Here is a 25,371-nt window from a genome sequence, read left to right on the forward strand (position 1 = left end):
CTGCTCATCTCTTGCCCACCTTGCAGCCATCCTGCTATTCCTGAAACGATCCTCCTTATTTTTTTTTCTGATGGATCACAAAATAGTTGCCATATTTGGTCTCAGAGGTGAAACTTCTCAAAACTCACTTCGTAAGTAAATTTAAATGTCGGTTAAAAGTCTAGGCTCAACTGCTTGGACATAGAGCCAATGAGGCACATATGAGGGGTGGGGACAGGAACAAAATAATTGTTCTTACTGAAGAGCAGGAGGCAAAGGGGAGATCTAACAGCAGTCCCACCACCTAAGGGTGAGGTGAGTTGGAGAGTAACATCAGAGAGAGAGTTCTCGGAGGGGCACAGTGAAGGACAAAAGGAAAAAGGTATCATTTGCAAGAAAGGAAAGTCCGTGCAAAAGGAAAACATGTCCCCATCCACTTGGGGGTGGTTCAACACAGGAACAAGTGCCCAGGGCAGCTGGGTAAACTTCAGTCTTGGAGATGTTCAGAACGTTTGTGGACCACTGACTGGAAAACCTGACCTAGCTTTGGAGGCAGCTCTGCTGTGAGCAGGGGCTTGGGCTAGCGACCTCCAGAGGCCCTTCCAACTTACATCTTTCTGTGAGTCTGTTATTCTGCATTACTGCATTGCCTAATTACTTATTACATATCCCCCCCTACACCCCATCTGTGTATTGCTGAGTGAGCTCTTGGCCATGAACACCTTTTCTATAGTCACGAATAACACAGATTCTAAATACTTCACCAGCTGTAGCTGCTTTCTCATGCAGAAAGAAAACAATATAAAATCCTACAGTGTGTGAAAATTATATTTTTATCAATGTATATTACATCATCTATCACATATCTGTCATCTTAATTGTCTAAAATTATGTATATATTACTATTATCCTAATTATTATCTATTAACCACTATTTGATTTTTGACCATCAGTTATCTGAAGGTCCCAGGCCAAAGACCAAGATTTCACTGTCCTGTGGCCTGTGTAAACCCAATCAAATCAGAGAGCCAGTCTGAAATAGCTTGCAACCTACATATAAAACAGAAGGCAACAGCTAGCAAAAGAAAAGGCCACAACAGAATCAAAATCTCTCTCACCAACTGTTTTTTCACAGGACAGTGGGGAAAGAAATCTTGATGGTTACTCTGCATAGAAATGGATGAAAACATGCGCAGCAGGTTGTTTTTCATGCTAATAATGTAAGTGTGCATGTCTGTACAAGGTGTACCTTTGCATGCATATTTATACTTTATCTGCATGTGCATGAATGGCTAGCAAAATATACATATGCACAGCAAGCCTGGTTTTGCCAGAGTATGTCTGCATACAGAGTTTCATACATAAATGTACATCCACATGTGTACGTGATTATGTAAAAGTATTTCTAGAGCATATTTTGCAGTAAATCTATAAATACGGCTGTCTGGTTTTTAGATTGCACATTGTGTTCGCAAATGCATGCTTGCTTGGGGACATTACTGCCTGAAGATACGCATGGGAATGCACTTGATGGTATGCTTGTTTGTGCATGAGGGTGTCTATCTACATGCATTGACCAGGTTCCTCGGTAGCTGTGAACAAAACACTCCAGTGCCAGATAGCAAGAGCACAGAGGTGGGTTGTATTGCCTCACTGTGTCACCTGCACCTGCTTGTGAGAGTGGCTTTAGAAGTGTGGCACTAGCATTTCAGGTGGATTCATGTGAACCGAGATGTTTTTGTGCATGGATGCGCTTTACTGGAGAAACAGTTTGTATCCCACAGCTCTCCCCCCCGCTCCTAATTTAACAACAGTTCGTGTAGTACAAGGTGCATTTCCTTAACCCACCTCAGCTCTCCAGCCCTAGGCATTGCTCCACTCACACCCCACATCTCCTTCCCACTGCCTGCCCCTGCCTCCGGCCTTGCGCAGCAATAGATGGGGATTCAAAGGCTGAATCCCGGTGGAGCTCAGCTCCAGCTGGGTGCACACACCCCTCCATCCCATCCCGCCCCACAAGCACCCTGTGAGTGTGGCTGTTGCAGCCAAACCATTGCCTTGCGTTAGTGTAAATAAAGCATAAACTGTTCCAGTCAGACCTCTGTCACGACACCTTCCCATTTGGTGCTTCCAAATCAGCCAGGGAGTGGTTTTGGAAGGGTTTAGCATAGGAGACATTTGCAAACTCTCAGATGTTTTAGACAGTTTCCAAAGAGAAATTCCTGAATATGGCCACGGAACTGATTTGTAATCTTTTGCAATGTAGCACATATAATCCTCACTGGGATGCTTATCTACTGGAAAATACTTTATTGGTGGCAAATGTGACTTTTTCCCTATCAGCAAATCACAAAAGTCTTCAGGAGATGATGAATGCATTCCCTCCCTCATCCCCCTATCATTCACCTAAGTATTCATGTAAGGGGATTTTTATTCATGTAAGGAGAAATATCCATTCTGTATGAATTTCACTTTCACACGGTCTCTCCCTCATCATTTGACTGGATTCTTCATTGCTCTAAAGCCCTCTTACATCAGCTTAGTCTGAGCAAAGTGGTAGGAAATAAGACACCAGGACTTTCCTGTAAAACCTTCCCTTTGCAGGAAGCCGTCCCAAAAGGAGAGGTAGAGGAGATACAGAGGGTAATGGAACAAGAAGGCATAACCAGAGTACATCTATGTCCCAGATTTTTTCTGAACCGCTGATTGTATGAACCAGAGCAAGTGTCAGGTCAAATTTAAGGGCTAGAAAATCCCTCACTTACAGCTCCCCTAAGAGCTACCAAAACTATCAATATACACATATGGATCTGTGACCATGAATTGCTTTTTGGTCAGAGAAAAGTCAGAACAGAGCTCTGCATGACTTTGTCTATCCAACTGTGCAGATAGATACCCATCTATATACACCACTGCTCTCTTTGGTTTTATTCACTCTTCTGCTCTACTTAATATCACTGTGTAGCTGAAGGTAGCTGCAGTTTCTCTCTGTTGTTAGAAATACATCAATGGTCTGGCTGATTTTCCCCATCCCAGCTTGCCCATTCTAACTCTCTTTGTGCCCATGGCAGGTGAAAATGGCCCCTGACTGGAAACGCTCATAGCACTCCTGATGTAAGTACAACCATGAAAGTCAATGCTTGACCTGGGACCCAGCAGGCAAAGGGGAGAGTTGCAATGGACAGGGATGTGTGCTCTACCAGTACCATTCTGGGAGCCCCAAGAGACTGTGTGATCCCAGGAAAACCTGTGCTGCCACAAACGTCCCAGTTGTCCAGCCCTACCTGTGGGTAGCTGAGAGAGTTCTCCAGGTAGTGCAGGTCGTCCCCTGTCCCCCCGGCCTTGCGTCCTGCCTCCAAAGGTATCCCGTAACGGGTGCATTTCTCAAAGCAGACATAGTCGTATTGCGGTGTGCCCCCCCCCAAAGCTGACTTCGATCTGGGGTCCTGCGTCATGGTCTCTGAGCTCTCCATGCCTCTACTCTTCCACACGCTTGGTTGTAACGGAGCTGCTGCTCTGGGCCTTACCTAGAACCACCTCATGTTCTGGCCAAGAGCATGGCCTCCGCACTTTCTTCTGCTCCCTCCTTTCTTTCTCTCCTCAGACCACTCTGACTTGTCCTGTTCCTGCCTCACTTTCTCTCTGCCCCTCCTCCTCCTTGTGCCTGTCTCACTTTCCCCCTCCCTGCCCAAAGGCAGTGATTGCAGGGTTTAACTATATTAATAGCAACCTTCCTCTGCCACATGATTCCCCAGTGCTGTGTCTGATCTCAGCAAAAGGCACTGACTCTGCTGGGATTGAATATCAGGTGTGGGCAAGAGGGGAACTCCTGAAGGAGAGAGAAGGGGGAGGGGGGAAGGGAGGAAAGAAGGCGGTAAGACAGAGCAAGCTAGAAGGACAGAGACAGAAAGCAGTCAGGAGGAAGCAGAAATGGTTATCCGGGAGATCTCTTCTTTCCCACCTCCCCATCCTGAGCAAGCCATATTCACAATGAGAACAAAATTCAGTGGACTTCCTCTTTGCCTCTCCAGATACCAGATGTCCAAAGGACTGAGTGACAATCATAAAGATGCCATCAACTGTGGTGAGATAGAACAAGATGGGTGTACACTCAGTGTCCCAATACAATTTTTCTAAGTCCATGGTCCACAAGAGAAACAGCAAGCCCCAACGGAGAAGTCAGGCATCCCTGTAAACTGCTGACCATTACAGCCTTCCCATGTGCCCTTATGAGGAACACTTTACACTTTTGAAGAATGTCACCAAACTTCTCCGTGGGTATTCAATTATCGGTATATGCAGAAATTTATTCTTCTTGATGTTCACTTTTCCACAGGCTGTAGCATTCAACAGGTTTTCCTCTCCACTCTGCCACTTGTTTCTCAGCCAGGCAAAAAACCAGTGAGCTCAGCCAACACCAATGAGCTACCAACCAGTGACAGAAATGAGAAGCATGTTCCAGCAACATGGTCTGGAGACACCTCCCAGTACTGTCAGTGTGCTGCTTGTAACCATGTTTTTGGTGGCTATCAATCAATGAAGACCAGTGAGTTCAAGCTCCTAGAAATTGTGTACAAGAAAAGAAGACCCCACATGCCTCAAACACAGTCACTAAAGAGCTCCTATTAACTCCTTCTTTCTCCTCTTGTGCACTATCACCTCCCCAGAATAATCGTTTCCAACCTCCTCCCACTGCAGGATCAGAGTTTTGCAGGCAGGATGAGGGACAGAGAGAGGCAAAACACCCTTCTTTTGGGTCAGAACAGTAGTGTCATTATTTCAATTTGAAGACCCCTGTAAAACATGTTTCCTGGAGGCTCACTGTGCTTTTTCTCAGTCTGCATAGTCCTTGAGAGTGGGGTACAAAGAAAGTCTCCAAGAGGAACACACACTTAATTTCCTCCATAAACCACCTCCCCACCTCCTCCAATGTTTCTGCTAACAATATCCATATGGATATCCATTAGCAATAGAATCCATGTGGGTATTTTTAGTCTGTACAACCCACACCTGGCGACAGGTCAGGCAAGCTCTGAATATTTACAAAAGCAGTGTCAGTACTGCCTCAAAACATATAGGCATAGTCTCATTCTCACCAGCACTCACTTTACTTTCAATAAGCAATGTTTCCTGGAAGAAGACTGTGGCCCATCAGTAGGACAAACCTGGTAATGAACCACCTTAAAGAAGACTTTCTAAGTGACCGTTTCTAGGAAATCAGAGAACATTTGGGTATCCTTAGATTTCAATCATAAAGGCATTAACTGCTCCCAACCGACTGAGATGCTTTTGGAAGACTGGTGTCACTATGGCTTACATAAAAAATTATGTATAGAATATACTATATAGTGTATAAAATATAAAAAACTCTATAGAATATAAATGTACATCATATGTAGAAAACCTAAAGATCAATCACAGTAAGCCCCAGCAAACATCAAAGCTGTAATACAGCACCAGATCTTCAGTTACTGTTACATTTACGGGAGGAGAACACTCATCACAGCCTCTGGAGAAAACTAATAGGAACAAGGTGCACACTTCTAGCTCTTGTTTTTCAAAATGCACAAGAATAGCACATCAGAAATTTCTTCAGTATAAAAAGAACCCCTACTGCCAGCTAATCAAACTCTACTGTCTGTCTTGTATGATACTGTCATAGAATTTCCATGGAAAATAATTATATAATTATAGCCTAAAATAAGATGATCCTATCCTACAAGGTTTTTTCCAAGAACTGTCCCTCTCAGCCTCCAAATGGCTCCAGCCTCACTCACCTCATCAATAAAAGCATGAAGGACACCAAGGCCAACATTCACAGAATGGCACTAGATGCTACTCGAACAAGAAACCTTTACTATCCTCATGAGGAAGACAATCCACAAAAACCCTGCGTCTTCACTCGTACTTTTCACAATGTAATACACCTCAGCCAGTGTACCAGGTGGTAGACTGATGAATATACAGATGAAATGGAGCAGTCATTGTGCACACAGTGGTACATGTGTACACTCTAAGGACCTAACTCTAAGGACATCTGCAGCTAAGGACCTAGCATTTATCTAATTCCCAGTGGGAGAGAACTTCTCATCAAACGATCTCTCTACCTCTCATCTCTGTACCCAGATACTGTCTACCAAGGAAAAGACTGAGAACTGACATTCACCATTCCCGTGCATGACAAAATATATCTGTACAGATACTGGATTTATGTCACATTATTTCGACATTCACCATTCCCGTGCATGACAAAATATATCTGTACAGATACTGGATTTATGTCACATTATTTCCTGTGTCCTGAACACTAATCTTATCATGCTCCACAGCTTATAAATCACCCCTCTCCCTCTTTCCCCTGGGAGGAAAGCACTTTGTCAGCTCTCTGAGCGCTATTAACATCCTCTCTATTCCACAAGGCACCAATAATATTTTGTCACAGCCTCACCGACACTAGTCAAGTTAAATTCAAAACGGCTACTCTCAACTTGTATTTACTTTGAGATCTGCTGTTTCTATTTCAGACTCATAGAACTTGTAGACTCAACAGCTTGTCAACTTTTTTCCAGCTGGCACAGGTGACCTAATGAAAGGTATTGTTCCAGCTCTACCCATTGTCTTGTCCACGTTTTCAGATCAGCAGAATCCCAAAAGTACAGAATACCGAGCACATTCTGAGAAGCCTTTCTGCACTGCCTAGCTACTGCTGTCACCCAGCAACTGCTGTCAAATATCCCTTATCACTTTTCCTGTAATTTCCTGCCACAGTTCTTTATGCATTTTCTTTTCTGCTCATCTGTCCTGCTTTCTACTACCAAGGCCTAGCTCTGCCCTTCTACCGGGACACAGCAATGTAGTACTGCTGTTGCTTGAGAGGTTAACAACAGACTCAGGAGACCAGCACAGAAATTGAGGAAGATTTTAAAAAAGAGGAAGATTTAATAACCATCTTACACTAGTCACAAACACAGATGACCTGTACATGTGGCTTGACTCCTTGGGTGCACCTAAGACTCTTGAAAGGGCTCACAAAAGTTTCTAGATTGCCCCACAGCACACAAGAGGAAAGGTATACAACCTGCTCACACACCAGGTTCTTTGCGTATTACAGGTCCTAGAGGGACTCCAAAGTTTGGTTTTGTGGTACTTCCTTCAAGAAGGACATCTTCATGACAGATGAAACTACAGCTACAGCCCAAATTAGGGTCTTAGGTGAGGAAAAAGAAAGGAATAGAAGTTAGAAGAACTCTCACCCAAGATGGGTCTCTTCTCCAGTCAGCCATCTATCTTTCTCTCTCCTCTTCCCAGTTTTCTCTCAGGTCTCCCTTTCTCTGCCTTTATTTTTTTCTCCTGAATGGTTTTCAGGACACAGAAATATAATTCCTAGTCTTCCCATCATACTGCCTTTATAGTGAAAACTCTGATAGTATAGGGGGAGGGATGATTGAAGACTCGCACTTCTCTCATGGAGATTTATCACCTGAAATCCCATTGCTATTAACCAACAGTGACAAGCTTAATGTTGTTCCCTGTGCCCTGCCCACAAAATTATCAGACATCATACTGAGTCTTCTGCTTATATTAGAGCTTTTTTGTTTGCTTGTTTCTCTAGCAGATTTTTCCCAAAAGATCTAGACCACTTCATGACCTCACTGTATACAAACCTTATGGCCCACCACAAGACTGCAGCTTCCTCTGGAATGAAACATAATGCCTATTTTTCAGCTGCCACCAATACTGCATACACAGACATTATAGCAGATAGTGACACAGAGCCCTGAAAGAAGTTGAATTTGTGGAGGCAGTTATTGTTACTCAGAACCATGCATGCAGAATAGAAAAGCAGTCATTTAAGAATAAAGAAAAATAATATTCTGTGCTTAAGATAGCTCAGTCCAAGAGGTCCATAAGACTGTGAAGGAGATAATATAAAAGATGAGCTATGAGACAAAAGAAACTGTAAAGGTGAGAGGGGAAAAGGGAGTTTTGAAGGAGGAAGAGGAGAAAGGTGACAAAAGGAGGACTACTTAGCAGTAACAAAGGCTCCAAGAGACAAACACAGAGGCAATAAGAGACAAAGAAAGCACAGAAGGACATGAGGGGATGAGATGCAGGACAGCAAGAAGTCACAGCACATGTACTTTGCCTCAAGCAATAGCTTCAGATGGAGCAAAAAAGAGTAAAAAGGCAGGAAAAAGACTTCAGTAGACATAAGATAAGGAAATGTCTTGTAGATGAGAACAAGGTCCTTGAATGGGACACTTTATTAGACAAGATACCCATGGAGGCTTCAAAGAGCCACAGGAGATAACTGGATCTTTGGGAGAGAAAGAATGCTGTGAAAAGGGTTAGGAAGAGGGAGGGAGACTGGGAGAAAAGACAGCTTTTATAGTGAAAGAAAGAAATAGACCATGGACTGAGGCTTGAATGGTAGCAAAAGATAGAAATTTAAGCTGTGCAGGAGCACATTGTAAGCAAGGCTGAATATGGAGAGATGATGACAGAGAACTCTCACTTGAAAGAAGGATTGAGTTCACAGTAAAAAGTAGAATGAAAAAGTCCAGAAAGTTTAAGAGGCGAAATAACAAGATAATATGATGATATTCAAGAGGACATGTACTGACTAATACTAGACTGGATAGAGCAGAATTGACAGAAACAGGGCAGATTTTGAGAATCATCAGCTTCTGGTAACTCAAGTAAGGGGATGATGATGTTACCAGGAGAGAGGCAGGATGGAAAAAATAAAATAGATCTCACTATTGAAAGCAAATAAATACTCATAGGAACACGGGGACATGGAGGATCCATTGAAGTAGATGTTGGAATAGATGAACTTGGAAGGAAACTTGAACAGATCATGATGTGACATGATGACACTGTGATATGACATGATATGACAGTATAATATGCCATGACTTGGCAAAAACTAAATGAGCTTTAAAGGGGCAGGGTTATGTCCCAGTTACAGAAACAACCGCACTGTGACAATTTTCACAGAGCACATTGTGAATTCACCCCAAAATTAAATGAAGCAAAGCCATATCTATGTTGATGCTGGTACCTAAGGTAAATTACTTGCTAATTTGAGGTTGTCTTATCTTACATCTCAGTGTGGTCACAGTTTAGAACTGAGAGCAAAAAGAACAAGCAGAGAGAACTTAAACAAACACAACAGCAAGACACAGAAAATCAGATGGAAGAGAATATATCAACATTAGGTTTTATAAATGGATCCCAATTCATCCAGAACTTTAAAGTGAATCTCACTAGATGTCCTGGTGAGGTCTCCGGTTAAGAACAGCAGGCTTCAAAACTCAAAATAGAACAGTCTTTGCTAGAATAAAAATAAGATTATTTGATTTTTTTAAACAGGGAAAACTTCAGGCGTGTAACTCAGGAAGCGCAGAAGTAAATATATAGTTTATACACAACTCTTCGCCACCCACTGCAACCTTGGTTGCAATTAACTCCGTGACCTTCTGAGCTGCTAAAATTTTGTGCTCAGACTCGATTGCCTAGGAGATTGTTTCCGCACCTTCACAGCTTGGATGGCTCCTCCCCTACAGCTGCCCCTCTTCTTAAATTGCAACCCTCAATTCCCTCAGTGACTCTTTACCCTATAGCACCCTGTAGCCTCTACTAAATAATTTCTTCCTTGCACATGCTCAACAGCTTTCCAAAGGAAGAGGTGTCTTACTGGTGGGATAGAGATCCGATTGTCTTGTCTTAGAAAAAACTAAGAGCAAATCAAATAGGCACAGTGCTTATACAAGTATCAAAAAATTAAAGAAAAAAAAGGAGATAAAAAGTAAAATCAGACTTCTGAGAGTCAGAAAACTTTTTATAACTGGATTATGCATCCAAAAGCAGCTAAAGTCAATAAGAACTAGCAAACACTGAATGAACTGTTTGAAGTGGGTTCAGTGGATTTCTTATTTTCTAGGAGAATAATGTTGCATCACAAACATTCTCTGAAGTAATCAACTTGAAGACATTTTTAGCAGAAGAGACTACAGAACATCTAGGAAATACAGATTCATCCCTAGTGATCAAAACATATTATGGATGCTTCTAAGCTTGCGAATTTATTATTATTCCAGTACAGAGAATCTACAGACTCTCTGGGAAATTGCTCTTTACCTGTGTATTTATCTAGATGATGATCTCTGATTACAAATGGTGAATATTCCCTAATAAGTCACCTGCACCATGACCTGTATTTTGCTGTCAGCTAAAACCATCCTTGAGAGATGGTAGGCAGTGCATGGCAGATAACAAGTGCCTTTCTTCCCTTCCTCTCTGTACATTGCTTGTTGCACAGATAAAATACATAATTGCACATTCAATCTGTCAGTCGTGCAATTACACAGCAGCATGACTGACATCATGAGGGTGGGAAGAAAATGCAGTGATGAGCTGTGTAGAACTGGGCTGGCACAGGCTGTGCTAGGGCTCCTGGTTTTGTATTGGACTTAGCCAATTTCAAGAGAAGAATGCTGCCTCTTATGTATGCCATGGCCAACTAGGAAAAATGTGGTCGTAGCTGAAAAGTTTAGGAGGAGGACTGGCTTATGAAGCAAAATTATTTGCACTGGGATGAAAAGGGAAGATTTCAAGGACATGTTAGGGGTATGCTTGATCTGAGGTTGGGCAAGAAGAAGGGACCTTGAGTATGGACAGACATCTCCAGGAGGCCATGGCTAGGATTAGACATATGTAAGAAAAGAAATAATTTATTTCATTTTCCTGATACATGTTCAACTTTCAAATGCTTGAAAAGTCACTTCTTTGAGGCCCTAGAATCTATTGATCTCTCTGAGAGGGTGATCACACTACTGATTTAGGGGACTTAAGGAGCAGACTGGTTGAAAAGGACAGTCCTAATTTGTTATGTACTGGAACTAGTGATCAAGATGCAACAAAAAATCAATTTTCAGCTAGGTCAGCTCTCCGTTCCAGCTGATGCATGGCCACGTGAATGTTAGAAAAGAAGGGGTCAGGAACACACCTAGAAATGAGGAAAGGGACCGTCTTTTCTGATTGCAGCAGAGACATAAGCAACCATAAATCTTTTCTCAGTAACACTTGGGTCTTGCTTACATTTCAGACTTTCACCATTATTAGAACAAATGGTATAAACTCCACGATATAAACTCCAAATATGAACTCCATGGTTGCTATTTAGTAGTTGCTGACTGTACTAGTTTGTCCTGTCCTGTCTCAGCTAACTGAGATAAATGATATCAATATAGAAGTTGTAGAACAGACATTGCTACCATTAAAGATTTTTTAAATACCTTATTTACTATCAAAGTTATACTAGTAAATCTTGTAGAGATTTGACTAAGCTTCCTGTTTTTCTTCTCGTTCCCCCATCCAAATGCAGATACCCATACAAAAGCACTTTAACCCTCCTGTACAGCAGGGGTCTTGCCTGTTTCCCACAAAAAAACCCTGGTAGTAGTATGAGATAAAGACAAAGGTAAACAGAGGGAAGATAGTAGTTCTCTTGGCAGTCAGAATAATAAATCCATCACAAACGAGGGCAAAGCAATTCCCCCGTGACAATAACCTTTGCTGTTATCACTGGCTGCTGATACAGGGATGATAGTGAGAGTCTGCATGGCATTCACTGGACTCCCTCCCTCTTTTATCAGTCCCCTGCCTTGACTTGTAGGAAAGTGTTGGGGGAAGGGAAGAACTGCATCGAGCAAGCGCATCCAAGTTGAATTACTGGGTCACACTTTGGCATGAAGGCTGCAGAAAGTCTTTTCTCTGTGGAACTCATTAAACTGAAGCTGCTGTATACTTACCAGCAAGAGCCAATTTTGACTGTCACAAAGGGAAAAAGGTGCAAAAAGTACCCTGGGGCCGTGAGGGAGCAACAATTTCCAGATGTCAAAAAGACAGTATTTCAAGCCCAGGACAAGATAAGTCAGAAGAAAGTACACTAAGTGCCCCACAAATGGCATTGTGTCCCAGGACTGCCACTTAATGTCCATGCCATCTAGAAATATTAAACCTGGAACAGGAATCCAGGGAGTGACTGTAGATCAACATTAGAAGCTATTGACCAAAGTCAGGAGTGGTGGAGGGATGAAAATGAAAAAAGAAGGTGCAGAGGATAAATGATGGGAACTATTCCAACTTTCATTCAACTTGAAAAATGAAATGAATTCTAGAAGCTGCTAACTCACATTGTTTATGAAAAATTACTGACTGGATGCCACGTTTGTATGTTTAATAACATCATTCACAGTCTTGCTCATGTGCATTATTTGGTGTTCAGAGTCAGCAAAAATCACTGAGAGTATTTGTGGTATCTTGTTCAGACACTGCCCTTGGTCTGGGATGTAACTCAAATTTTGCCTATCTGTATCAGAGTCATATTCTATCCCACAAATAGCATTATGTCTATAGCATATTTTGATAGGGATTAGTCAGAAAATGAAAAAAACAGAGATAGTCCTTATGAAATTTTTCAAATCCCACTCCCTCTGTTGCTTATCCTTGTGTCAGTGGCAGAGCTGTTGCTCTCTGCCAGGTGCACTGGCTGGGTTGGGCGGGGGACCTCTACTTAGCAGAAGGACAGAAATGTCCCAGTCCACAGGCTTCTGGGCACTACAAGGACCGTAGGCTCACACAAGTCTGCAAGCTCCTCAGACCCATCATGCTGAGGGACAAGCTGTGCCACCTGCTGAAGACTCATTGCTCTGGAAAAAAAGATGCAACTGACCCTTGCCATGGCAGATTACAACCTCATCTTCATCAGTGAGTGCCCTATTCAAGGAGGGAAGTGGACCCAGGAGGCAGAGTGCTTCCCTGTACCACGGAGACCACAGCTCTGGATACAGAACTTGCTGGTATACAGCACCGCAGGTACCACTGGCACCACCACTGCTGGCCAGAAGGTTCCTCATCCCCCTTTTCTCTCCCTCCAAGTCAAACAGCTCAAAATCCAACCATTAAACCCCATGGGATGGAGGTAAGGTCTCTGTAGGGGCGGGGTACTCTCCTTGCTTTGGGCAGGAGGGCCCCTCTCCATTGTGTTCCTGCAGGAGACCTTCACCTTGGCGATCCAACTGACTTTGTTGCAGGACACTTGGACAGACATGTCTTTCTATACAACTTCATACTGAGTTTTGCCACACTGATCATTACAACCCTGTCCTCTCTTGACCTATAGTCTTGAATGCTGAGGAACACGATCGTTGTACTAAATCAGCTGCTGCACATTCAGATCTGCTTGGAAGTGCATTAACAACTTTATTATCTGTGTTCTGATACCAGGTCTGCAATGTCATTTTTATCAGGATGCCTTCCTCATCAGTATCAGTCCACACGAGTGTCTAGTCCTGGCTGTGAATTTTGCTTCTGCCCCACTCACAGAGCTGCAGTAAGAGGCAGATATCATCAGGAAAGCAGGAAGTCAGCACTCCCTAAAGGATGCCTGGTATCACCTCCAAGCAGATAATAGTGTTTGTTTCACCTATATTCGAGTGGAAGAGATCAGGACGAGCCACTCCTGACTAGACAGAACCTGCATCTTGCACTGGAAGATCTCACAGACAGCCTCTGACACTGAACTGTTGTCCTTCCCAGACAACCATCCACTCTCTGTGAGGGTTGTTGTCACTTCTTGCGGCCTACTGGCCATTTGAACATGGGCATTGTAGGACCTGTGGGAAGACAGGGGCAAAGGCTTTGGGAAATGGTGAGTGCCTGGCTATTTTGCCACAGCTACACATAGAGGTGGCTGCCAGCAGAAGGATGTGGCAACAGGGCAGCTTAACAGAAGGTTTTGGAACTGGATGGGTGTTTGCCTGTCTTGTGATCCATTTTTCTATAGTGAGTGTTGGGAGAAGTGGGATAAGCTGTAGGATTTGGAAGTTTGCTTGTCCTGGCGTATTTTTTTTTCTGGTCATTCGTGTAGCTCCTTTGGGACATGGATCATACCACACATTTCCTCTACACCTTGGAGAAAAAGAGGGTTCTAGGAAGCATCCTGGCAGATGACAACACTTCTTTTAAGGATCTGAAGCAGATGAAAGGACTGAGGGTTTTCTGTGTGGACCTGTTCTCTTTAGATACCAATATGTGTCCTTCAGTAACCCCTGTGTCTCTGGAAATGTTTAATTTTTTTAGTCATGTCTCTTAGTTGATTAAAAGACTTCTTAATTTTTATGTGGTTTTCTGTTTGATCCATTCCAGTTGATTTTCTGATCCTTGTTGCTTCCACAGGGGTATTGTGGTCAAGCACATTGTGGTCACTATGAAGTAGTGGTTTCAACTGTGAAATTGTTTTGCGTGGTTATCTGGTCACAACCTTTTGTGGACTTCCTAGCTGACTATTCCACAATCACCATTTGCATCTACTTCACATCCCAGTGTGACATTTGCCCAACCTATATGGGGGTCATTGCAGTTTTTTGTTACTACTGTAGATTCTGCCCTAGCTGATTCTCTGATCTCAATCAACACATCACAGCGTTGCAAGCTAGGTTCAGAAAGTGGTGATGAAGATCCAACACCACACACTTCCTATTTAGGTCTGAAATTTCAACCTATTCAGATGCTGAGTTCAGTAGTTTGATACAGGTTCTCATCAGCATATAGTACTACTCTATCTCTAGTATGGTTTACCTTATCTTTCTGCATATTTTTTATTCTGGTATTACCTGTTAATTGTCTGCCACAAAGTTTTTAAAATGACTGATGTATCTCCTGTTAGGACAAGAGACTGGTCCTGCCTGTTATTTTTCATAATTCTAGCATTTGCATAGAAGTAGGTATACTACTACTTTGGTTCTTGTTTTGGCACTCTATTTAAATTGAGTCATACTTGTTTTCTGTGTCTAATTTGATTCTGATCTGCCCTGCACTTGAGGATACGGAATTTTTGTAACTTTGCTATCCTTCATAGAAACTATCTGAAGAAAATATGCTTTTGCACCTGTTATCTTCTCCTCAATCTTCAGTCTGAAAGTGTGCTGACAATCTTAATGTTCAGCATCAGAAGCCTGATTCTTGCAGCTGGTCTGTCCCTCCTGTACAAGGTCACTTTTACAACAGTCCATAGCAAGAAGCTGTATTAACAAACAATTTTCTCTTCCTTTCATGGGGTCTGAGCAATCCTGTGACTGAGAGGTGACCAAGATGGGTTGATGGACAACTAATTGTTTTGATGGGTTAGATTTCTGTTCAATCAATGGACTGAGCTAATTTAACATTGCAGTCATGGACGTTAGAAACATTATGACAGGGACAGTAGGAAAGCATGTCCAAGAACAGAGGAAAGAAAATAGGTCTGTCCCTTTCCACAGCTACCTGCCATTAGATCATATATTATATTGTAAAACTTCACCCTGAAAAGCGTAGTCAGCTGATACACTGTTATGGAATCAGCTGTGTCAGTCCCACAGTCCTCCACATTCAGTAGCAAAATGTCATCAGCTGATGATTGCTCATTCTCTTTAGACAAGATCCAATTAATACAAACCCAAACATAATGATCTAGGAAAGTGGGGAGAAGGGGAAAGAAGCCTGCACTCATAAAAAGGGGTTGTGTGGAAAGTGGAAACAACTAAACGTTCGGAAGAGTCAAAAATCCTTGCAGAAAGATTTGAAAAGGGTGTGCCAGAGTATCTTAGAGTTTTGTTAATACATTATACTAACATTATACTATGTACTTGCTATAAGGGTATCAGGTTCTGTAAGGTATCAAGAGTTAGGTGGCTGAACAGAATATAGAATGAACAAGACTGACAGAAACAGCACGTTAAGAAATAATAAGCAAGCTATACTCAGTGAACCTCTTGATGCCAACTGAGGATATATAGATTCCCTCCATTTCTTTCCCAGGACTGGCACTTTCAAAGGAAAAGGTCAACTCAGTGCTTGTCCAGCCGCTGGGGTTCTTTCCCTAAGATGCTGCTGAGATGAAGGAGTGGGGCAGAGCTCACAAGGGTTGACCCAGTAGGACAATTTGGGCAGTTGTTGGAGCTGCCTCATAAGTTTGAACTGTTGTGATTCATGCTTCAGGGGTGGTGTTTCTTTAATATAGTTATGCCTATAGATAGTCCACGTAGCATTTGAGCAATTTCCTACTGTGATGGAACAGTAAAAGTAAAGAGTAAGGGTGACATGGGGTAGCTCAGAGCTAGAACTGAATAGAGAGTGAAAGGTACTATGGGGAGAGTCTGCTTCCTGCAGATATTCTGACTCTCTCTTTCTGTGGGCTTGTGGTGAAGGGCTACTAGTCAAGCTGGAAGAGCCCACGCTACTCAAGCCCTACGCAGAACACACCTGTCACACTGTGCACCTGCCTGATCAAAAACCAGTTATGCATCAGACCTTGAACTTCTTAGTCTCCCTCATTCCATATTTGTAGATAAAGTGTTAAATCTGGTCTTTTATTGGAACTCTTTAGGGGTCATGGGGTTAAGTAGTTCAGGCTACTTTTGAAAGATAGACAAGAGGCTGGGTTAAAGAAGAGAGAACACATAGCAATTCAGTGTTGGCCTGAACCTTCACAGCTGCCTCAAAATTGTGAGTGGTATAAAGGACAGTCATATTCCCTTCCTTGCACCACCTCTGATATGTCTGCCCTTAGCATTGTGAAAGGTAAACTGATGGAAAAAGATTCATGTCTTTATGCAGTTAACTGCTCAGTGTTGTGCTCGGAATGGGTTCACCACAGGTCAGGGAAGCAGCATTTAAGTAAGAAGCTGTAACACGTGGCAGTCAATAGATCATCTCAGATACAGCGTACACCCTCACATGAAGCATTAAAACACATGCTTAGGCAAGAAGAGAACTTTACTTAGCCCTTGCTTAATCCTCCCTACAGAAAGATTTCCATGTACCTCTGGAGTAAAGTTCCTACAGCACACTGTCTGTTTCTTCTGTCACTACTATGTTACACGGCTTTGATGCATTTAATCTTGCATTTGCTTTGATCATTCCTAGAAAGCTTAGGTGAACCTGCCTTTTCTTTTACCCTATGGGCCTGGAGCATTATGGACTTCCAATTAATGGAAATGGGATTCCCAACATGTCCTATTTCTATATGGAATTGGAACTAAAAGCAGTGTACACTCAGTGCCTCGTCCTCTACCACTGATAATAAACTTGACGCCAAGCAGTGTAATAACAAATACCTATCTGGTCTGGAAAAGGGCTCACAGTCTGTTGGCAAGATATTCAGAGGAGTAAAAACAAAGGCTGACTGAAGAATTGTATAAGGACCTTAACAGGATGACTGAGTGATGACAAATTAAACAGTCACAATATATATAAAGTGATGACTGTGAGGAGGAACAGATGTTCTAGCTTTGCATACACAAGAATTGTCCAGCCGACTTTTACTGTTTAAGAATAAGATCTTGGGGTTAAACAGAGTGGTCATGATGATGAATCCCTCAGTATTTTTTTAGAACCATAGGTTAAGAAGTAGGAAAATAAAGCAAAATTAAATGCAATGTGCAACTACATCTTGAATAATATTTGCAATTCTATTTCCCCCAGACTCAAAAAGAAGAGTAGAAATGGAAGAGTTTCAGAGGATGGTCAAAATTATGGAATAGCTTCTGTGTAAGGAACAGCTAAACAGACTTGAACCTCCTAGGCTGGAAAGGGCAATGAGGGCTGGACATGAATAAAATCATGAATGATACAGAGAAAGTGAACTGAAAAGGTTTGTTTTGCTATATCTCAGGAGGTAGGCTGACCAAAATAACTCGTTGGTCAGACAATATGGACCTTGTTCTATTAAAGTCACAACCTGGAATTTAGATGCAGTTTTAATTTGTTTTTCCATAATAGAAGTAAATGCCAGGTTTTTTGTGAGTCCTTTAAAAATAAGGGTAGATAAGAGAGTTTGTTACAGATGAGGAATTAAAAATAAATTCTTCGCTGTGATTTTGTGGTGATTCATAGCAGTAGCTGAATTTACCCTGAGTATTTGTATTTGCTGTACACTTCTGCATTGATGCATTATTTCTCATGTACTGTACTTTGTATGCCACCTGCTGTACAGCTTGGGCAGTAACCACTGTATTCCAGTTGCCCCTCTACTACTGTTGCTGACAATTTTATTAGCAATAGGTCTTTCTGAAACATCAGGAATGCTAGTACATTGTCTTTCTGTCCTCATCCCTCCCACCCCAAACTTGTCTGAGATAACTTAATCTGCTATACTTCCAAATTAGCATGCAAGTATCAGCTGACAAAAGAATAATGTACTTTCTTTGTCCATGAAAAAAAGCTTATAGCATGCAGCTACCCTATCAGGTTTCAGACAAATGTGGGATGTCCCCTTATGCCATTTGCACACAAGCAGGTTGTTTTACTTTTTACAGCACCAGATCAATGGCAAGGGTTAGATCGATCAACATGCTGCCAGCCCTTGTCATGTATTTGCTTGGACAGGAGGTCTATACAATTTATGGAAAAGCTTAGATTTTATAACATCATAAGTAAGGGACACACAGCTGGACAAACTCACTGAAGTATAAAGATATTCTTACTGCTACTGTGCTATAGTTGCGACAGCTTTCTCAGGAAAAGACAACTGCAGTGCTGAGAGAAAACGCCACTGCTATTGAGCTAGCTCCTGGTATGTGAGATCTCCACTTTGTGCCTGGACACCTTGGATTGTTTGGAAATAACATATTAAAACATACAGTTCTGGACACCGTCATGACAGAACCTGAATAATGTTGAAAATGGGTGAAAATTTTTTTTTCTGCCAATAGCAGAAAAGGCCCCTTGTAGCACCCTGCCAGGATGGTGCCATCTGGGGTAAGGTGCCTTCAGGCAACCTGCACCTCTGAGGCTGCAACTGCTCCGGTTCAGGACAAGAACAACATGGGCAACAGTCAGGCCAGGTAGTACTGAGTGGCAGGCAAAGTCTTCAGGGCTGTTTCTGCTGCACATCTTACTGTTAAATCAAACTTTCTCCGTGGGAAAAGCATTTAGGTCAGTGGTAAACAACACCAGCATGCAGCTGTGGGTGTCACCTTGGGAAGTCTTGCTTTGGTTGTTGACTGAAGAGGCTGAAGGAGCTGGGTTTATTCATGTGGAGAAGAGGAGGCTGAGGGGGATCTATTTGCTGTCTGCCACTACCCAGAGGGAGAGTATAGACAAGACAGAGCCAGGCTCTTCTCAGAGAGGCACGAGGAAAGTGCAAGAGGTAACAGCCATGACTTACAACAAGGGAAATTCATGAGCGACCAGGGTGTTGGACTGGATACTACCAGAGGTCCTTTCCCATCTAAATCTTTCTGTGACTCTCTTTTTTTCACTTTGATAGAGACAAAACCAAAATACTGGCAGACAAACTTTGATTATTAACAGAACTATGAAGACCGGGTCTGCTAGCAATACAAACTGGAAATGAGATAATTTCTTCAAGAAGCTGCTAGGTCTCACAGTGGAGCTTATGGCCACAGCAAAATATATTGAAATTTCTTATCCCCATGTTTTAAAGAGGTAGGGCAGCTCTGAACATCTCTCCCATGCCGTGATGGACAGAGCACTACTTTGTTGTTTGGGGAAGAGGTTCTTACATAAATTATTTGCCAACAGGGTGAATAGGACAGACATGAACAGTGCCTCATGATTTGTCACTAGGCCCTGGCAGTCTGGAGAAGTAGATCTATACTCAAACCACCCTTCAACCTGCTCCTAATCCAGAAATTAATGCCATGCGTATTCTACCTCACTAAAATCTTAAAAATAAAATCCATGTTACTTTAGAAAAATAGTTGTTAGTAGGCCTGTTCTCTTTTTCTTTTCCTCAGCCTTCCTTCTGGCATGCCGGGTGGCATGGGAAACATGCGGTTACTCACTGGAATTCTGAAACTGGCCCATCCCTCAGCTAGGAAAGTCCAGGCACAGTCCCACAGCACAAAACCAGGAGGTCTGTTTGCCCAGTGACTGGCTGATGGTTACAGAAGAGGAGCACTACAATTTCAGGGAAAAGCCTTTTAACTCCCCAGGCATTTGTACCATGCAGCCAGGTTTCTTCAGCGAATTTCTGACAAGGCAAGTTATTAGTTCTGTGATCCCTCTAATGGGAAGTTGGGAGAGAAATCAATGCAGATCTTCAAATATGCCCATTGAACTGATGCCAAAGCAAGGGGAAGTAGATAGCAAGGTGGATATGGTGGATAAGTGAATAGGAAGCCATTAGCTTCAGTAGATACTAAATTCCAGTTGACTTATGGGAAGATGGGCAATGAACCTTTTCTCTTTTCCTCTGTTAGCTTCAGCAGAGGCCAGCCTGCGAGCCAACAAATACTGCCGGTATACAAGAAGTGATTCTCTCCCCTCAAAGACTGAATATGAGAAGCTAAAAATTGTTCCCTAATAGGTGATGCTCCTAAATGCCTGCACTTTTAATCAGACAGCAAGAAGCTGATAGAAAGAATTCCTTTCTTTCTTTTCTGTTCTCATTGTCAGCAGCTCGCATCTTGTCCTGTAGAGCTTGGCCCTGTATTCGTCTGCATCTTTTGTCCTCTCCAACTTTGGAATTAGCAATAGAAATCTGCACAAGTGATCTTTCTCATGACCTCAGTTCTCCAGGTCTCTTCTGCCTTCTAACATTACTTTCTGTATGATTGACAGCATCTTCAGGAAGAAAAAGAAGAGAAGGGGGCAGTGGAGAATCCCCCTGCTGCCTTGGGACAGCACAGGGAAAGGGTCACATGGGATATTTTTAGAACAGAATCCAATGGCAGTGATGTGAGGAAGGCACAGGGAAAAACACAGCTGTGAAACCTAACACTTGGCTTCATATATACTGAGAGCAGGAACAGCAGAGAAACAAACTGAGGAGACGCAGCAGAAGACAAGAGTGAGAAAAAGGTATGTGAGGATAACACAAGAATGGTAAAAGAGTAAATAACAAAGAGGCAATGAACACCTGGGAAAGAAATGGCTAAAAGAGAATATGGGAGAGAAATGGCAAAAGACTGAGCCGGGACGAGAAAAATTGAATAAAGTGGCCATGTTATATAAATAAGCAGAGATACTTCAATCACAGAAGGGATTGAAGGACAAGAAATGGTCAGCTATGAGTCAGCACTCTTATGGAGATGATTTGTGACCTGCAACTGACCAGCAACTACCCAGTCTGCCATCTTTCCTCATCCCAAGGTATAAGGGCTTCATAAGTGACTTAGGTTTTGCATTGTGACACGGCAATAGATTTTCTAAATCAGAGGAAAACAGAAGTCATTCCCACAGTCTTTGAAATGAGGTGATGACCTGCCATCTGTCTTTTACTACAGACCAGCATGCCCAGAGAGCAGTGATTGCTTTATGTATGAAAACTGATGTATATTAGTTTGGAAGTGCTCTCTGCTACTGTTTGCTCACTAAAGAAGAAAGAACTAACATGACTGACTACATGGAGTGGTTGGTGGTAATGTTGATACTTGATAGGAGTATGTGCCTAAAGATAGCATTTTAAGGTATAAATTGCTAAGACACTCAAATCCCAAAAGTGTCTGGGATCCACTTGAGGCACCTACATCCAGAATTACAGTCCCTTGTTCTCTTGCTAACTAATCCTTATAACTGTTCTTCATTCTCCTTGTTTTGATAAATAATTCATCCTTCATCAAGATTAGTGATTCAGCACACCAAGATTGGTGATTCAGCACATCAAGATTGGTGATTCAGCATGTATTTAGCACTAATGCCTGGATTAGATCCAGGAACTAGCTGCTCTCAGTAACTAGCTGCTACTCTGCCTGTGATCCCTAAGGACCCAAGTATATATGGTCATTCTCAAAGAATTCCTAAATTTATAGCCACCTCTTCAATGAAATAGGTTGTAGCATAATTGCCTTCTTATCATAAAGCTCATCAGGGATGTGGGTGACTTGAATTCAGTTAAAGAAGTAAGCATTTTTGGTTTATCCAAGCAGACACTTGACTTGATCAAAGAGCTACCACTTATTACACAGTTCTCTCCTGTCCAGTAGCCAAAAAATCTCTCAATGGCAAATATTTCGGACAAATTTATGAATAAATGAAAATCATGCAGTCCATTGTCTTCCTTCCTCTCCTGAATAGCTATTTAGTAATGTGTAAATATTTTGTCAAAGACTTGCCTTGACTCAAGAAATCTGATACTAGTTGTGTCTTCCCACAAGCATTCAAGAAAACTGTCAATAGTCTAAATTCTCTGACTAGTCTAGTTCTAAACTAAATAACATAAAATGGAAAATTCTAGAGATTCATGAGTTTGTTACAGTTACAGAAGAAATATAGTCATTTTCCCCAAGTAGCATACTCTCTATTTCTGCAACTTTTGCTGTCTCATCCTCTCTTCCTCACCACTGCTTTTATTCAGGTTTGCAGTATTTTCTTACAGTTCAGCACTTCGTGCAATTTGATCAGCTCAGAAACCAACTCAGTTTGAATATTTGATCTAAGAACCCAACTCTTGTTCTCCCTCCACAAATCTTACATGTTTGCATACTGTGCAAACAGGTCACTGTAATCCCATTATGTTGTGTATTAGGCCCAGTCTCCATTGTCTAACGTCGGTGCTACTCGATCCTGACACTGAGGATGCTACTTTTTTTGTATTGGACTACAGAAAGCCAGGACAACAGAAATTAAATATTTAATAATCTAGCCTTTCTACTGTAATGATTGGCTTCTTCAGCAATGTTAATACTTGACGAGTGATAAATAGCATTCTTAGTAAAACACTGTTGAGCTGAGGGCATGTGCTTGTGATGTGCCTATGTGGAGCACTAAGAAATTTACATTAATTACATAAGTCTGGATTTGAAATCAAGCTTTCAGTCATAAAGGATTATATGGTCACACTAAAGATCATACAATTCTTCATTCATCTCTAAGGCACTATGCCATACACGTAGGGCTCAGCAACAGAAAATGTTGGACTGAAAGCTACTCTCCTGGTCTTCACCTCAGTTTTCTGTTCCCAAAGGCAACCATACCTTCCCCTTGATAAACTAGGTGTTCTAGCTTCTAGAAACAGTCTCTCCATATTTCTTTGCAGTAGCTCAAAGAAGATGAGATTTCACGTTTCCCTCAGCCCCAACACAGTCTTATTTGTCTCCAAACACTACCACCAACACTTTACATGCTCAGGTACAAACAGGCCACCATTCATTTTTAGAGGCTGGGATTCTATTCATGCTGTTCCTTAGGCAATCTGGAGTGTATGATGCTAATTCTCACTTCAGGGACTGAAGGAAGTGGCTTTTTAGATACAGTACAAACTGCTACCTCAGCTTGTCCAGAAAAGCATAAGGACTCATGAGGTGCAATAAATCGTAGTTCTCCCAGTTGGCAGTAATCTCTTAAAGTACTTAAACCAGAAGGTGAGGCAGCAGCCTGCATTCAAATACCTCTAAAACAAAGCAGTGCAAGACCCCACTGGGATGTGCCCAAAAGATGCCACAGACAAAATGCTCTGTGCTCTCACAGCACCTTCTAACATCCAGCATGGTAGAATCCTAACCACATCTTCTTAGAGCTGTAACGAAAGGCAGGGAAATGTTTCAGTGCCTTATCTGTGGTTCTCTGGAAAAAAGGAAAGCCGTTCACAACCAGCAGTTGCATTTCTATACATCTCTGCAGACTAGGTGTCCCTACAGACTCAGCCCTAAGTCTCTCCAGAACTTTCATCCTTGTCTGGTGAATTCAGTGATGTAAATTTTTTGCCCATGGGGATCAGGAACAATTCCCATTTTCATAGTGAGAAAAGGAGAATATGGCTTCTTTTTCTTTTGGAGGAAGACACTACTGGAGCCTGTGGTCAGTCAGAACTCTCACAGATTCTTCCTAACACAAACAGGGAAGGATATTTATAGGCAAAGAAAGTCTTTAGCCCCTTAAGCAGAAAAGGGAAGAGCTATTGTGTAGGAAACATTCTGTCCTCCTGCAGGTATTGTACTCACCAGGGTTTGTTGGTATCGGAAGGCTTTAGTTGGAGAGCCATCCACAGTCATATCCTCAGAGACAATGTCCTGTGGAGTAGGGGTCGTTCAGGGCAACGTCTTCCCGTCTGCTCTCCACAGCAAAATCATGGAGTTGAAACAGACACAAGGTTTCAGCAAAAATCCCACAGAGCACCCTGAGAGAGAAGGTTACTGGTGAAGGAAAGACGGAGAGGGAGCGTGTAATCAGAGACTCCCTGCCCCCTCCTGTTCAGTCTGTGCTTGGACACAGCAGCCGCTTCCCTGCTTTAATATCTCTCTGCTGCTCTGGCACCAGGACAGCTCAGTAAATTAACAGGAGGTAAGGTTTCCCTCTCCTCTCTCAGGCAGTATCATTCTCCACTGCATTTGGAAGGGGTCAGAAGTGGGACCATAGAAAGAATGGGGCTGATGACAGAGAGAGACTAGGGAAGAAGAGGATGGAAATAAAAAATTACCACAATTAAAGAAAAGAGAACCATCCTGCAATTTAAGCAGGATTACTCCTACAACCTGTTTCAGGGACAACTTTGTGAAGTATCAGAGTCTGAGAGGGCAAATTCTCCTAGCAGGCCTTGGAAGACTATTCCTTACATAAATTACATGGCGTTCTCACATTTAACTTAATTTTTCTTAAAGCATACCCATTATTGATGATTCCCTAGCCACAACACCTCACCACAGATAAACAGCCTTCCTCACAGTCTTTGTACCTTCATGAACCTTCATCCACTGGCATAGCCAACACTCAGTATCTTTTTCATAGAGAATCACAGAATGGTTGAGGTTGAAGAGACCTCTGGAGGTCATCTGGTCCAACTCCCCTGCTCAAGCAGGGCCACCTAGAACCAGTTGTCTAAGACCAGGTCCAGACAGCTTTTGAGTATCTCCAAGAATGGAGACTCCACAACCTCTCTGGTTGTGTTTCCTGATGTTCAGATGGAGACTCCTGTGTTTCAGCTGTGCCCGTGGCCTCTAGTCCTGTCACTGGGCACCACTGAAAAGAGCCTGGTTCTGTCCTCTTTGCACCCTCTCTTCAGGTGTTTATAGGCATTGATAACAGCCCACTGAGCCTTCTTTGCTCCAGGCTGAACAGTCCCAGCTCTCTCAGCTTTTCCTCATATGTGAGGTGCTCCAGTCCCTTCATCATCTTTGTGGCCTGTTGTTGGCCTCTCTCCAGTATGTTGATGTCTGTCTTCTACTGGGGAGCCCAGAACTGGACACAGGACTGCAGATGCAGCCTTGCCAGAGCTGAGCAGAGGAGAAGGGTCACCTCCCTTGACCTGATAGCAACGTTCCTCCTAATGCAGCCCAGGATACCATTAGCCTTCTTTGCAACAAACGCACATTGCTGTCTCCTGTTCAACTCGGTGTCCACCAGGTCCCCCAGGACATTTTCTGCCAAGCTGTTTCCCAGCTGGTT

General features: G+C 42.6%; 1 protein-coding gene across 1 annotated transcript in view; it reads right to left on the reverse strand.

Annotated features, from left to right (window-relative positions):
- Positions 1-25,371, reverse strand: part of CLCN1 (chloride voltage-gated channel 1) — a 68,309-nt gene that overhangs the window by 34,992 nt on the left and 7,946 nt on the right. Inside the window, exon 2 of the mRNA XM_074810781.1 lies at positions 23,931-24,106. Within this exon, the coding sequence (XP_074666882.1) occupies positions 23,931-23,981 (51 nt within the window). The 5' untranslated portion in view covers positions 23,982-24,106. The remainder of the gene's footprint in view (positions 1-23,930; positions 24,107-25,371) is intronic.

This window comes from Strix aluco, chromosome 2 (assembly GCF_031877795.1).
Source record: "Strix aluco isolate bStrAlu1 chromosome 2, bStrAlu1.hap1, whole genome shotgun sequence".
Classification (NCBI taxonomy): Eukaryota; Metazoa; Chordata; class Aves; order Strigiformes; family Strigidae; genus Strix; species Strix aluco.